The sequence below is a fragment of the Thamnophis sirtalis genome, unplaced genomic scaffold, assembly GCF_051295495.1.
Source record: "Thamnophis sirtalis isolate CommonGarterSnake01/CBP01778 unplaced genomic scaffold, rThaSir2_p1.2 scaffold_15, whole genome shotgun sequence".
In the NCBI taxonomy this organism is placed as follows: Eukaryota; Metazoa; Chordata; class Lepidosauria; order Squamata; family Natricidae; genus Thamnophis; species Thamnophis sirtalis.
Genome location: NW_028261395.1, coordinates 35,240,909 through 35,257,134, shown reverse-complemented (window position 1 = coordinate 35,257,134; position 16,226 = coordinate 35,240,909). Strand labels below are relative to the sequence as shown.

The following is a 16,226-nucleotide window of genomic DNA, read 5'->3' as shown; positions in this document are numbered from 1 at the left end:
GGACGCAGTGGCTAAGACACTGAGCTTGTCGATCAGAAAGGTCGGCAGTTTGGCGGTTCGAATCCCTAGTGCCGCGTAACGGAGTGAGCTCCCATTACTTGTCCCAGCTTCTGCCAACCTAGCAGTTTGAAAGCACATAAAAATGCAAGTAGAAAAATAGGGACCACCTTTGGTGAGAAGGGAACAGAGTTCCATGCACCTTTGGCGTTTAGTCATGCCGGCCACATGACCACAGAGACATCTTTGGACAGCGCTGGCTCTTCGGCTTTGAAACAGAGATGAGCACCGCTCTCTAGAGTCGGGAACGACTAGGACATATGTGTGAGGGGAGCCTTTTACCTTAAAGTTGCAACAGCACTGGAAAAAAAGTGATTTATGACCGTTTTCCACCCTTACAACTATTACAGTATCCCTATGGTCACGTGTTCAAAATTCAGGTGCTTGGCATTTGGTTCACATTTATGAAGGTTGCAGCATCCTGGAGTCATGTGCTCAGCTTTCGCGACTTTCTGACAAGCAAAGTCAATGAGGAAGCCAGATTCACTTAACAACTGTGTTACCAACTTAACAACTGCAATGATTCACTTAACAACCGTTGCAAGAAAGATCGTAAAGTGGGACAAAACCCACTTAAGGAACATTTCACTTAGCAACATACTGTAAATGCTGGGTTCAATTGTGGTTGTAACAGGAGACCCTACCTCTGTAATGGCGAACCTATGGCACACATGCCAGAGGTGGCACGCGGAGCCCTCTGCGGGCATGTGAGCCCTCACCCCAGCTCAGCTTCACCACACCTGTGCGTGCCCCTCCCGCTGGCCAGCTGATTTTTGGGTCTTTGCCGCGCATGCAGCAGGGCGCAGGAGGGTACGGCGCCCCTCCCCTGTTTTTGGTCCCAGGAGGATTCAGTGAGGCCTGCTAGGTCCAAAATGGGCCGCAGGGGGGATGCAGCACACATGGGAGGGTGGGGGAGCACGGGGGAACACACATTCATGCACAGAGGTTGGGGTACCTTGCATTATGGGTGCAGGCATGTGAGGACAAAAAGGTTAGCCATCACTGCCGTACACCACTTCTGACAGATGGCTGTTCAGCCTCTTCTTGAAAGCCTCCAGTAATGAAGCTCCCACAACTTCTGAAGGCAACTTCTGTTCCATGGGTTGATTGCTCTCACTCTCTCATACTAAATCCAGGGCCTGTGGATTAAAGACATTTTGAAGTCAAACACCACACAATAAGGTTCAGATTAACAGAGTTGAAGGGACCTTGTAGGTCATCTAGTCCAACCCCCCATCCAAGCAGGAGACCCTACACCATTTATGACGAATGACAGTCTAAACTCTTCTTGAAAGCTTCCAGGGATGAAGCTCCCACAGCTTCTGAAGGCGACTTCTGTTCCATTGGTTGATTGCTCTCACTGTCAGAAAATTCCTCCTTATTTCAAGGTTGAATCTCTCTTTGATCAGTTTCCATCCATTATTCCTTGTCTGGCCTTCAGGTGCTTTGGAAAACATGGTAGATGGGAAGACGGTAGCAAGGGGAACATTTTCTGTTATCTCTTTCAAGTGTTTCTCAGTTTTGACAACTTGAAAATCTCTGGATTATTAACTCCCAGAATTCCACAGTCAGCCATGATAGCTGAAGAATTCTGGGAGATGAAGTCCAGACATCCTCAAGTTGCCAAACCTGAAGGACGCCGATCTACTGAGTTCCCACAGTGGCCTTCCAGCGTTTTGCAGTCGCGATCTGATAATTCCCTAATTCCTCTTGCTATTTTTGGCCAGTATAAAAGGATTGGACAATGTCTGAGTCAAAGGAAAAATAACATGGTGAGATGAGAACGGTTAAGTCTTCCTTGGGTGTGGTGGGATAAGTTCAGCAGGTCAACTGCTTTCCCCAAACTCATCAATTTTTATTTGACAGCGGGGTAGTTTCGTTTCGTTTTGATGTAAGAGGTTTTAGAGAACGTTTTAATGAACAGAGGCCAAGATCATCCCTATGTGTGAAAGTGGGAAAGGGAGGGCCCTTCACTCCCCCCTTCCCTGCAAAATAATAAATGGATTTTCCCCCCACTGAGAACATCAGCTGAGTGAAGAATAGGAGAGATTTCCCATGCAGTGGGTGGGCGGGCTGGCTGTAATCAACCAGGGAGTTAGGAATGAAGGACATGGGAGACTGTTTCCATACATTAAAAATCTGCTCTATTGAAATCATCTCTATCCTTGCAGCTATTATCTCAGTGTCATAGGAACATTAAAAAAAAATTGATGCAGGAAAAAACCTCCAGTGGTCCATCCAGTCTGCTTTTTGATTGTTTTTGTTTTCTTTATTATTTTTATTTATTTTAATCTAAATTTAATTTAATTAATTTATTGTTTTATATTCTTCCCTCTGCACCCTCTTCTATCATCATCATCATCATCATAATTGTTTGCCTCTTTCTGCCACTTACATAAGTTATTTTGCTCTGGCAATTCCTCTTTGTCCCCCATTGTCAACTGTATTATTCATCTAGCATCTTATCTGTTTTGTCGAGGGGTTTTTAAGCTAGGCCCACTATGGTATAGTGCACATTGAAATTCAAAAAAGTGTAAAACATTAAGACTTCTGCAGCTGCTTTTGTCAGATTTAAGATCCTGGGCATCCTTTTTATGAACCATTCAGTGGCGGGATTCAATTTTTTTTTTACTATCGGTTCTGTGGGCATGGCTTGGTAGGTGGCGCAGTGGTTAGAGTGCAGTACTGCAGGCCACTTCAGCTGACTGCTAACTGCAGTTCGGCAGTTCAAATCTCACCGGCTCAAGGTTGACTCAGCCTTCCATCCTTCCAAGGTGGGTAAAATGAGGACCCGGATTGTTGGGGGCAATATGCTGACTCTGTAAACCGCTTAGAGAGGGCTGAAAGCCCTATGAAGCGGTATATAAGTCGAACTGCTATTGCTATTGCTTGGTGGGCGTGGCTTGGTGGGCATGGCAGGGGAAGGATACTATAAAATCTCCATTCCCTCCCCGCTCCCGGGGAAGGTTACTGCAAAATCCCCAATTCCTCCCAATCAGCTGGGACTCGGGAGGCAGAGAATAGATGAATAGAGAATAGATTCAGAACTGGTCAGAACCTGCTGAATAACACCTCTGGAACCATCCCACTAAAGTTACTGATCAGTCCTTAAAAGTAACATTATGTTTCTAAGATGTTACCAAGCTGCATTTTCATATTGCCTCTGGTGACAGTGGATTCTTTTCTTTTTTTAATCATTATAGATTGATTGATTGATTGATTGATTGATTGATTGATTGAGCGAGTTTATAGCATATCATAGATGGATTAGCAATATATATTAACATTTCATCTAGATTACTACAACCCAATAAAATATAAATGTTAAAAAGATCTATGTTCAAATATCAATGTGAAGGCCAGTGATGACTAACCTTTTCCAGATTGAGTGCCCATAGCGTGTGTGTGTGCATGCGTGCATGTGCAAATGCGTGTGTGCCCAAATCGCACACGGGGCTTGCATGCATGCACATGGTTTGAAAATGTGCCTAAATAGGATGGCAAAGAGCTGGGGCAGATGGGCAGGCCTGGGCCAGTGGTGGGATTCAAATAATTTAACAATCGGTTCTCTGCCCTAATGACCAGCTGGGTAGGTGTGGCTCAGTGGTCATGGGACCATGTGGGCATGGCCAACTCAAGGTCACTCACATTGATGGGCTCTTCACCTTAGCTGTTACAATGTAATAAGGGTTAACCAGAGAGGCAGTTTCTGTAAGCAGGGCAATAAAGATTAGGCTAGAAGCAACACCAGAATGTTTCCTTCCTGCCTTCCTTACAGGATTAGCCCTGTAAAGGTTGAAAAAACCAAAAGGAGATTTCTTCCAACAACCGATTCTCCAAACTGCTTAGAAAGTTAACAACCGATTCTCCCGAATAGGTGCGAACTGGCTGAATCCCACCACTGGCCTGGACCCACCCACGATTTCCACTACTGGTTCGGCCAAACTCATCCAAACCGGCTGAATACCACCTCTGAAGCAGTTCCAATTAATGCTACATGCGTCCTTTGATTGTCTTGAGTCTCCGTACTATGTATAACTTTCCTGACTTTAAATTCAAATTCCTTTTCGAATTTTCACATTCCTAGTATTGGCCAGCTGGAGATACAGGGTTCTAAAACACAAGCTCACAAATATATAGTTGCTTCCAAAAAATTTCTATACTCTGGAAGAAAATCTTAGAAACCCTGAGGGTCAGGTTAGGTGCCTGTTTTTGTTTTTTTTCCTAAAGTCACTAAGTGAATTTTTGGATGAACAGAAAGGCTAGAGATGGATTCTGATCACCAAGAGGGAAAAGTAATTTGGGCAAAAATCCACAAGCATGCAATTTTCTCTAAATGAGCCCTGACTCATTGGTGATTTTCTCCTCTCTAAAACCCTCTCAACTTTGTGTGACCAGATAGCCCCAATTATAATCAGCAAAGAAGCAGTAAGGGTGCTTCAATTTTCTTTAGATTAAGGGTGAATTTCTGACGCTCCCGCAGAAGAAGAATGTGCTTATTAAGTTGTTCAAAAGTGGCTCCCCTGCCATAAAGCTGAATAAGTGAATGGACTATTCATGCTAACAGTTTACAGTCACGTATTGTGGAAGCATGTGTGAGATTTGTCTCCCTGCCATGTACTGTCAACACAAGAGTTAAGTTCTTACATTTGAAGGCAAGTTGGGGCTTGGCGATCAAAGTGTTCAAGAAAAACTCACCTTGTTGCCCCAATGGCTGTATGAGTTAATGGGTTTCATGCTGGTCTCCCAGCAGGAGAAGACAAAATTGGTAGATCGTATTTCAAAAACAAAGGAACACAATGAGGAGCAAGTAAAAGCACTCAGCAGCTTTCGGCACTTGAAACATTAGACAGCACAAAGAAAAGGAGCATCTCTTGTGCCTTGTCTTCCTTTCGTTCCCGTGACCTCCTCTTGCTTTATAACATGGGAGGAAACATTTTGGTAGCCAGTCAATATTAATACATCTATCGCTGTCTTTGAATTTTTGTCCTTCAAATGTGCAACATCCAGCCTTTGTCATTTCTTCAACGTTCTGATGATTCAGACTCTCTTCTCAGAGGGTGTTGGTTATGAGCAAAGACATCACTCTGTAGAGAACTAGAGGTTTAGGCAGATTTAGCAGAAGGCATCACTAGCTTTCGGTAATAGCTAAGAACATGCCATCATGCTCTTGAACGTTTCCTTCCCTGTTCAGTTTCATTGGCTGACCCCCTGTTGAAAGAAATGTCCTTCTGGGTTCAGCTCCAAGTGGGGAAGAAGACACTGGAGACATGGAGGCTGCTTGGAAAGATGGTTTATTGTTGGACAGGGCCACATGGCTTGAGCCCTGACCAGAAAAGGTGATCACATGTTTCAATGTTGATGGAGAAGAAGAGAAGGGCTGGGGGAAGGGGCTTGCTAGGCTTTTTATACCCTGTTTAGTCCCACCTCTCTGTTTCCTGTTCCTGTGTAAGAAATGTATTCTGACTGGTTATCAAACTCCCATGGTGCCATGCAGGGGGCTACTCTCTAGGCTGTGATGAGTTCTCAGATGCCTTGTGGTCAGTTGAGTAATAATATCCCTTCCCCCTACAGCTGCAGTGAGGAGAAGTCTTTATTATGTAAAGTGGGCTAGCCGGGCCATCTTAATGGCCCATTAGCTGGGGATGGGCAGAAAGCTATAGGCAACTATTCTGTCTTTTAAAACATGTTTCTTTTCACATCCAGAGAAATATTCTGCCTTTTCAATATTTCCTAGGATATTTCATTTTTCTGGGAGAGGGCTGGATGATAACTTCCCACACCCCAACTCAGAGAAATGTTTAATAAAATGAAGGCACAATATGGATTGAATAGAGATGAGGTTAAAAGCCTTATGTCATGGGACGGTGGAAATAAGATAAGGGGCAGCTGCCTATAATAGGAATTGCCATGGTCATCTTGAAGTTCCAAGCTAATTGTTTATGCATGTTGGAGGAAATGTCTTTCTGGGTTCAGTTCCAAGTGGGGGGGGAAAAGACACTGGAAACATGGAGGCTGCTTGGAAAGATGGTTTAATGGTGGACAGGATCCCGTGGCTTGAGCTCCTGAACAGAAAGGGGGGATCACATACTTCCAGATGTTGGGTAAAGAAGAAAAGAGAGTGAGATGCTGACAGTCCCTGGTTTTATACCCTCTCTGGGCTTTGAACCTGAGCTTGTATTCTGATTGGTTGTCAGACTCCCATGGGGCCATGCAGGGGCAACTCTCTAGGCTGTGTTTTGAGTCCAGGTTTGGTTGAGCATTGCTTCTTCCCAGGTGCCCTGTGGTGAGATGGGTAAAGGGCTAATACTAGCATGCCTTAATCCCATCTCATCCTGGAGCTGAAGGGGGAGATCTTTGTTATGTAGAATAGACTGGCCTTTTAATGGCCCATTGACAAAGGTAGGGGCTATTGAGCATGAGTCTGCTTCCTGCCTAAAAACATGTTTCTCCATTTCTGATCCAGGGAAATCTAATATTCCGCCTTTTTAATATTTCCCAGGATATTTCATTTTTCTAGGAGAGGGGTGGGTGCTAACTTCCTACATGTATTTTGTTCTGCGAGACCAGACTGGCTACTAGAAAAGTTGATTGAACAAGGCTGTTCTGAAATGAAGGGTGTACATTATGCATATGGAATGGAATGCTCAAAAAAGATGAGTGATGCTGAGGTGGCCACGTCCATCCTGGCCATGCCCCCCCCTCCCTTGAGATCAAACACAACCCTGATGTGGTTCTCAATGGAATCGAGTTTGACACTCTTGGTATAAGGTCTCCTGCTTGAGCAGAGGTTGGACTAGAAGACCTCCAAGGGCCCTTGCAACTGTTATTCTAAGTTCTAAGAGATCCTTAAGCCATAGCTTAAGTGTCCTCTGGAGTTGCTACGAGCTGAAATATGAATGATACTCCACTCCAGAGGTCCCTTCCGTAACAACAGAGCACACACTTCCCAATTGCAAAGTGTTGTGCCGTGAGCTCCGAGTCCTTGGGTCTCAAATCAGAAGTTTGGTTTGCAAACACACAAGCACTTCAGCAAAAATAAAAATAAAGCAAAGCAAACAGCAATGAAAAATGTAATTGGTAGCTTCAGGCCAGTATAACATCCGTGGCCAAGGATAATATATCTTTAAGTACTTGTAATCTTTTGAAATTCCTCCTGGCCCTGCCGGAGAGAGGACATAAAGATTACCAAATGGGAGGTGGGAGGGAAGCGACTTGGAGTGGGGGGGGGAGAGAACTTTGCCAGACACACTTTAAGAGACTAATGGATTTCTAATGTTTACATTCTTTATATACAAACCTGCTTTATAAATGATCCTGGCATTAAAGCTGTAAAACAAAGTCATAAAAACAGCCTGCAGCTCAAGCATGGAACATAAATGCTTTTTTTTTTTCCACAGGCAGATGAATGAGAGGCAGTGGAGAGAGCAATCAATATTTATGTGCCTTATCTGTGTTTCTGCCTTGCTGTCAGGGAGATGGTGGATAGAGAAGGGTCTGTAATGCCAGCTTTTGGGGTTGAGTTGTAGCTTGCCTCCCTAGTGTTCAATACTTCCCACGAGAGTACAATATTTCAACCATCTCTTCCCCTATGTGTAGTGCAATGGATTCCATGTCATAGGGGCAACTTAGAAGGTTTAGAACCTAGAACTTAGATAACAGCTATTCTGTCACTATGATGGTAGCAGTGGCAACCCCTGTCAGGGAGAAAATCATATACCTTCCCCAAATTTTTTTGCAGAATAACTGAAACATGGTTTTCCCTGAGTTTTTTTCACATCAGTGGTGGGATTCAAAAAAATATTACCACTGTTTCTGTGGGCATGGCTTGGTGGGTGTGGCAGGGGAAGGATACTATAAAACCTCCATTCCTTCCCCACTCCAAGGGAAGGATACTGAAAATCTCCATTCCCTCTCCACTCCTGGGGGAAGGATATTGCAAAATCTCCATTCCCTCCCCACTCTGGGGGAAGGATACTGTAAAATCTCCATTCCTTCCCATTCCAGGGGAAGGATACTGTAAAATCTCCATTCCTTCCCACTCCAGGGGAAGGATACTGCAAAATCCCTATTCCCTCCCAATCAGCTGGAACTCGGGAGGCAGAGAATAGATGGGGGGTGGGGCCAGTCAGAGGTGGTATTTACCGGTTCTCCAAACTACTCAAAATTACCGCTACCAGTTCTCCAGAACTAGTCAGAACCTGCTGAATACCACTTCTGGTTCACATGTTATAAAAAGATAATGGTTTCCCCTGTCCAATCTTGTCCAACTTTAGGGGATGGTGCTCATCTTTTTTTCCTAGCCCAGGGAACCAGCATTGTCTGAAAATGCTTCCATGGTCCTGTGGCCAGTATGACTATTCGCCACCGAAGTGGTACCTATTTATCTACTTGCATTTGCATGCTTTTCAAACTGCTAGATTGACAGAAATATCATGTGGTACTTGGGTCTTGAACCACCAACTTTCCAGTTGACCAACTCCAACATCTTAACTGCTAGGCTACCTTATACCTCGCATGTCATACTCCAAAATATATATCTGGAAGAGAACATCATCCAGAGCAGGGATGGACAATTATTGCAACTTTATGACCTTTATCAACTCACAGAATTTATGAGCCAGCTGTGCTGGTTTAGGAATTCTGAAAGTTGAAGTCAACAGGTCGTAAAATTGTCATAGTTGCCAACCATTGACCCAGACAAAGGTAGTACTTTATAAAGTGAACAAAAAAATTAAAAGGATGGATTTTGTCCGTCCATGTGTATGTGTGCATTTGCCTTCCGTATTCTTATTCTGTTTGACCAAATTCATATCACAGATGTTTATTTCATTTATTCTAATCCAAGCCAAAGTTTCAAGGAGGAGTTGCTATAAAATGTAAGCTGTTCCTATTAGAGTAACCTTTTCTAAGATTCATAGCATTAAGTCTGGAGAGTTCAAAATGTCTAAATTTTAAGTGAATCCTTTTGGCCCTCCACCAAGCATTTCATAGAAAATCAGGAACGAAACTGTAGATCAATATACTGGAATTGTAATAAAGTCGCTCAAATAATACTAAATCTATTGATAGAGTTGCAAAAGTTGTCCAGTTTTAAATACTGTAGGAAAATTGGCTTTTACTGCAGCATGCGCAAAAGCTCCTGGGATCACATGCAGAGATAATCAATTTGGGTTTGTTTCAGAATTCGAACTCCTAGGCACTTCGAGGATAATATACCACTCTTGCTATTATGGGGAGCGAGGCAAGGGTAATTGGTGTGGCAACTTCTGGAGACACCTGTATTCATGAAAATCAACTGGAGAACATAAGATACTGCAATTTTACAAATCGAGGTTGAAAGACCATGGGGGGGGGGAATCTACTGCGATGATGATGATGATGATGATATGTTGATAATGATGATTAAATAATGATGATGATGATTTTGCTTCTATTCAAACCACAGCCCATTTCGAAGGCTAAACCGTAATGACCACTTTATCTCTATTAGCTCTGGGACCCATATTGAAGGGGGTATTTTATTCTTCCTAATGATCTTGGGCAAGCATTTTCAATTTAGCTCCAGAAAAGCCCCATTCATCATAAGACTGTCTTGTCTGGATTTAAGCTTTTTGCTCTTACCATTCCACTCTGGGCTGCTGTTGTGCAGCGGCTTCACAAGGGCGCACCAGGAGGGCATTGTGTGCCTCAATTACCAGTCCCCCCCACCCACCCTTGTATAATTGGTACGGTTGAGAGAAAATTATAGAGCTGAAAATGAAATTAAGGGGGAGGTGGGGGGACACCTGGCAGCAGCAGAGAGCAGAGAAACTAAGGGGCACATGTGTGCGTGGCACGCAAAACACAGAGATTAGTTTGGAGCTTAATTTGGTGTTTCCAAAAGAGCAGTTAATGGATTATGACAAATGTCCTACTGCTTTCCCTAGTGCTGTGTTAAAATGGAAATGGAAAGTCAATTTCCCTAAATGGATTTTAAATGGCGGTGTGTATACATTTTCTGAGAGAGAGAGGTTTGCTCAGGAGGCATCTCGGACTGCTTTGGGTCTGCTCCATGGCGATTCCTAAAGTCTCCAAGAAAAAGCTATCCTGATTTGTGGCCAGCAGTGACAAGCTTTTCTGATGATTTCATAGGGTTCTATTGCTGCCTTTAATAGCAATAGCACTTAGACTTATACACCCCTTCAAACTGCTTTGCAGCCCTCTCTAACTTACAGAATCAGCCTATTGCACCCAACAATCTGGCTCCTCATTTTACCCACCTTGGAAGGATGGAAGGCTGAGTCAACCTTGAGCCTGGTGAGATTCAAACTGCCAAATTTCAGGCAGCCGGCAGGCAGCAGAGGTAGCCTGCAGTATTGCATTGTAACCACTGTCCCACCACAGCTCTAGTAAGCCTGCCTTACTAAACCTGCTAAGAGTTTTTACCAAGTCCTTGCAAGAAAAGTGCATTAAGCTTTTACATCATGGTGACCTCTTGATTCCTATTTTTTTTCATGCTTGAGGATGATTAAAGGTAAAGGTTTCCCCTGTCCAGTTGCCACTTGGGGGCAATGCTGATCTCCATTGCTTAGGCAAGGGAGCCAGCATTGTCCAAAAACACTTTCTGTGGTCACGTAGCCAGCGTGGGTATATACCAAGTCACATTGGAATGCTGTTACCTTCCTATTGAAGTGGTACCTATTTATCTACTTGCATTTGCATGCTTTTGAACTGCTAGGTTGAAGAAAGGTACCTCACCATGTTGTGTGGCACTCAGGTCTTGAATCTGGCCTTTCCAGCGAAAGCTCAGCATCTTTAACTACTGAACCATAGGAGAAATCTCTCCTGGATTGGTGCACTTTCAACCAAACTTGGTACACAGATGACTTGCTCTCTGGAAAAAATACTGTGGGGTTAAGACACCCCTAGCCCGTCTCGGGATGTGTGTTCTGTTAAGATACAGCCTGTTGTGCCTTAAAATGGCTTCTACTGTACAGCGCTGTGGAGTTGCCATGGTAACGGCTTCACAGTACTCCACAAGGGGGCTCCGTCTGGTAAGGGGGGAAATCCAACATTAGAAATTGCGGCCACATTCACGGAAGGAGGGTTGGGATAAATAAATACCCGGGCAGCACCAGGATATCAGCAAGTTGTATTATAAATGCTGCCTTCCCCTGGAGATCAGAATGTATGGAATGAGGAGATCCTGTTTTCCCTTAGCCCCTGAACATATTTTTCTCTTCAGGACTCCATGCTGGGAATAAGGCTCCCTATCCTAGATAGTCTGTTGACTCCAAGACCTGACGATCTGACTTCACTTTTATCATGCCACTGTTATCTCCTAGCTGTAGCACAGAAAGTCTGCCCACACTTGGGAGTCAGAGTGATGTTTAACATCTGCAGAGTGCTTTAGAATATTCAAGGCACTTTATATATCAGTAGAGTGATTCTCCCACGCTATTGATAAGAGGAGGAAAAAGAAAAGCTCTGAGCAATGTCTGAAGCCATCTGTAAATCTTTGGATGTTATCAAGTTCCGTCTTTGAGTAACTATGATTTATTAAGATCTACGGAATTTATTTCTGAGCAAGAACTTTGCTTTATAAAGTTTATAAATTTATAAAGTTTGGCTCTAGCACTTTTCCATTTGTAGACCTATTAAGGATATGCCTTTACTCATAACTTACGTTTTGATGTCTAAAGCAAAAAAGGGACCGACCAAAATGATTTCAGTCTAATAAAAAGTATGGTTTGTCTGCTAGTAGCAAAACAATAAATAAATTGTGAGAACACAGTGTTCTTTTTTCTCCTTCGCTTTCACTTCTTGGTGTAAGATTGGTCTACCACTATTTTTGAACTAGTTCTTGGTGTAAATTAGACAACAAGCATGCACCATATTACATTTCAAACCGGAGATGGTAAGAATCAGAAAACCATTTTTACTGCAGGATCCAATCTGGGTTGTTCACCGGGATCGGAAGTTTAGTCTTACTCGAGCCCATCATCAGGGAACTTCTCTCTATTGCAAGGGTGTTAAACTCAAGGCCTGTGGGCCAGATCCAGCCCATGGGGTGCTTAGATGTGGCCCGTGGGGCTGCCCTGGAAACTGCAAAAGACGAGCCCGCAGTGCCTCCGTGACCCGACAAAAGGGCGAACGACAAAACCGCGCCCGACTAAACCGCGTTGCTGACGTCATCAACGCGGCGACAACAGCCAGCGCGGAGAAAGAAGGGCGCTTTAAATAGCGCGTTGAAAGAAAGCCGATTTAACTTAAGGTAAGGGTTAGGTTTAGGGTTAGCTTTAGGGAGAGGTTTAGGGTTAGGTTAAGGGTTAGGGTTAGGTTAAGGGTTAGGTTTAGGGTTAGGTTTAGAATTAGTTTAAGGGTTAGGTTTAGGGTTAGGTTTAGGGTTAGGTTTAGGGTTAGGTTTAGGGTTAGGGGTTAAGTTTAGGTTTAGGGTTTACAGTGTGCTTCTTTCTCCGCGCTGTTGTCGCCCTGTTGATGACATCAGTGACGCGGTTTAGTCGGGCGCGGTTTTGTCGTTTGCCCTTTTGTCGGTGAACCCAGTGCCTCTGCCAGAGAAAACAGAGCTTGGGAGAGCCATGCACAGCTCCGTTTTTGGTAGCAGAGGGCTGTAGGAGGCCTGTGGTGGGTTTCCAATTGGTTTACTACCGGTTTGTTTGTGTGCACTGGTGTGCTCGTGCACAACACTTCCGCGTATGCACAGAAGCGTCTGGGTGGGTGGAGCCTCCCATCACCACCACTTCCGGTTCACCCGATCCGGTCCAAATCGCCAAAAACCCACCTTTGCAGGAGGCCCTTATGGCTGAAAACAGAGCCTTAATGAGTGATGTTGGGCTGGCCCCACCCTCCGGCCCTCCCAAGGTCAAACACAGCCCTGATGCGGCCCTCAGTGAAATCAAGTTTGACACCCCTGCTCTACTGGAACGTGTGCTTTGGGCTATTCTATGCGTTGTATTTAATACAGTGCATAGTGATTGGTTGTAGCTTCCTATTGGTTGATTGGTGTATTGATGGCTGACTATTGGCTGCTTTTTCCTTGGGCTGCCAAGTCCTCAGCTCCTAAGTGGTGGTAAGTGAGCACTCCTGTTGACTGACAGGAGGCACATTTCTCATTTCCCACATGGACTTCAGGTTGGAATTCTGGGAGTTGAAGTCCACCGAGCTTGAAGTTGCGGAGTTTGAGAAATGCAGTTTTAAAATGGTGAACCAATAGCTGAATAATATTAAATTACTATTACTATTAGTTTACTATTAAATTACTATTAAATTACTATTAAGTGCAACTAGAAAAGTTTTTCTTTTTCCTCTCTTCCTACAGGGGTTGAGTATGGAGATGTACTGCCAGATTCCTTCCCATCAGCACCTGCAGAGTCCCTCCCCAATTTCCTCTTGGAGCCACAAGATGCCTACATAGTGAAGAACAAGCCGGTGGAGCTGACCTGCAGAGCCAACCCAGCCACCCAGATCTACTTCAAGTGCAATGGAGAATGGGTGAATCAGAATGACCATCTCACAGCAGAGAGCCTGGACGAAGTCACTGGTGAGGAACTTGTGAATTAGTCCATTTCTTATATTCTGTTTGAGGGTTTTTTTTCCCCCACCTCCCACTCTCTTTTTAAAATTTGTGGATTTGCCTTCTCTGGCGGTAGAGAATTAAAGTGGACAGATTCTAAAGATGTCTCCTTCTTGTCCTGTGAGACTGGTGGAAGTTAAGAACTTTGGGACCTCGGGTGTGTGTGATTCAGATTAAGCTCCTATGAAAGTTAATGAAAGGTTCATCAAAGAGAGGAACAGCAGTGATGGGCAAGCTGCTCTGAAAAACAGCTGAACCCCTGTACAATTTCTCCGTTGGGAAATTGGGTATATTCTAGAGGAGATTCTCAATTCATTCTTTAGCCAGCTATGAACATGTATCTTGGGACCCTTAAAAGAAACCTCTGTATTTTGCAAATCTTCCTTGAAAGATAAAAAGATGCCTAAATTATTCCTTCAAAAGTAGAAAGTGAACAAGCTGGTACAGAAGCTATACATTGAGATGAAACAGATCAGTCTATTCCTGATCCAGTTCTTTTTGTTCCCATTTTTTTTAAAAAAAGATAATAATTATAAAATCACAAACATGGGAAAAAACCAGATTTCTATGATGATAGTTACACAATTTGATTTGATTTGATTTATTGAGCATTTATAGGCCGCCCTTTTCCCTGAGGGGACTCAGGGTGGCTTACAATCACAAAGGAAAGGGAGTGTAGGACAGTGCAAAAAGAAATGTGGACAAAAATAAATTAAACAATAAAACTCAACATTCACTCAACATTCGGGAGGGGCGAAAATAGGCTTAGCCCCAGACCTGACGGGCTAGCCAGTTCTTGAGGGCTGTGCGGAAGGCCTGGATGATCCAATTGTGGATAGTTAGTTAGTTAGTTAGTTAGTTAGTTAGTTAGTTAGTTAGATGATAGATAGATAGATAGATAGATAGATAGATAGATAGATAGATAGATAGATAGATAGATAGATAGATAGATAGAAGATGGATGGATTGATGGATGGACGGACATACATACATACATACACACATAATGGATGGATGGACGGACGGACGGACGGATAGATAGATAATGGATGGATGGATGGAGATAGATAGATAGATAGATAGATAATGGATGGATGGATGGATGGATGGATGGATAGATAGATAGATAGATAGATAGATAGATAGATAGATAGATAGATAGATAGATAGATAGATAGATAGATAGATAGAAGATGGATGGATGTACGTACATACATACATATATACATACTGGATGGATGGATGGATGGATGGATGGATGGATGGATGGATGGATGGATGGATGGATGGATGGACGGACATACATACATACATAATGGATGGATGGATGGATGGATGGATGGATGGATGGATGGATGGATGGATGGATGGATGGACGGACGGACGGACGGACAGACAGGCAGATAGATAATGGATGGATGGATGGATGGATGGATAGATGATAGATGAGCAAATAGATAATCTTGTTTAGAAACCCCAGTTGAGATTTGCAACTGATTTGTTAAGTGGTTGCCAAGTGATATCGCAATTGTGTTTACAATCTTACTTCCCCTGTCCTTTGCTTTACACACCACTGAAGACTATATACGTAAGGAAAGGTAGCAGAGTTACTTTTTCATCACTGTTGTAATTGAGCTGTCGCTGTATGGGGCAGTTGCTAAATGAGGACTGCTTGTATGTTAAATCTACTTTTGTTACCTGAAGGGATTAATCCCAAATGAAGAATCAGTAACAAGAGGGCAAATTGGAGTGGTGACCTTATTAATACAAGCGAGAGGTAGATTGATTGATTTGATTGATTTATTACATTTATATGCTGCCCTTTTCCCCGAAGGGGACTCAGGGCGGCTCACAATTCAATCAGGGAAGGAGGTACAGACAGGGGGATAAAAAATAAAAATAGCCATAGGACCAAATATAATTCTTGGTTTAGCATTCCTTTAATACAGCTTCCTCCATCTTGCTGTTACAATATACAGTAGTATCTAAGCAAACAAGGCTGATCGTGGAAGCTAAGTAGGGTCAACGCTAGCTAATACTTGGGTGAGTACCTGGAAACTCCAGGACTATCGCCAAGACTGAGAAAGTCACAGTGGCAAATCACTTTCTGAAATCTGCCAAATAAACTGCAAAGATGCAGTCACCAGGTGCTGAGCTCAAATGAAAGGTGTTGTTTTTTACATTTAATCTGATGCATTTGAAAGGCAAGTATTAGGAAGAGACTATTCTAATGAAGTCAGTGGCATTTGTAACAAGGGTGGAGGCAGGGAGGCAATCTGCCCTAAAAGCAGACACTGTGTGTGTATATGTTTGTGTCTGTGTGCGCGCGCATGCTGTTAAAACAAGGAGGCTAGCTGCATGCGGAAGAACTAGAGATCAAATTGCCAACATACGCTGGATCATGGAGAAAGCTAAGGAATTCCAGAAAAACATCTACTTCTGCTTCATGGTCTATGCCAGTGTTTCTCAACCTTAGCAACTTGAAGATGTCCGGACTTCAACTCCCAGAATTCCCCAGCCAGCGAATGCTGGCTGGGGAATTCTGGAAGTTGAAGTCCGGACATCTTCAAGTTGCCAAGGTTGAGAAACAATG

General features: G+C 43.5%; 1 protein-coding gene across 1 annotated transcript in view; it reads left to right on the top strand.

Annotated features, from left to right (window-relative positions):
• Window positions 1-16,226, top strand: part of UNC5B (unc-5 netrin receptor B) — a 250,789-nt gene that overhangs the window by 161,878 nt on the left and 72,685 nt on the right. Inside the window, exon 2 of the mRNA XM_087701872.1 lies at window positions 13,379-13,600. Within this exon, the coding sequence (XP_087557998.1) occupies window positions 13,379-13,600 (222 nt within the window). The remainder of the gene's footprint in view (window positions 1-13,378; window positions 13,601-16,226) is intronic.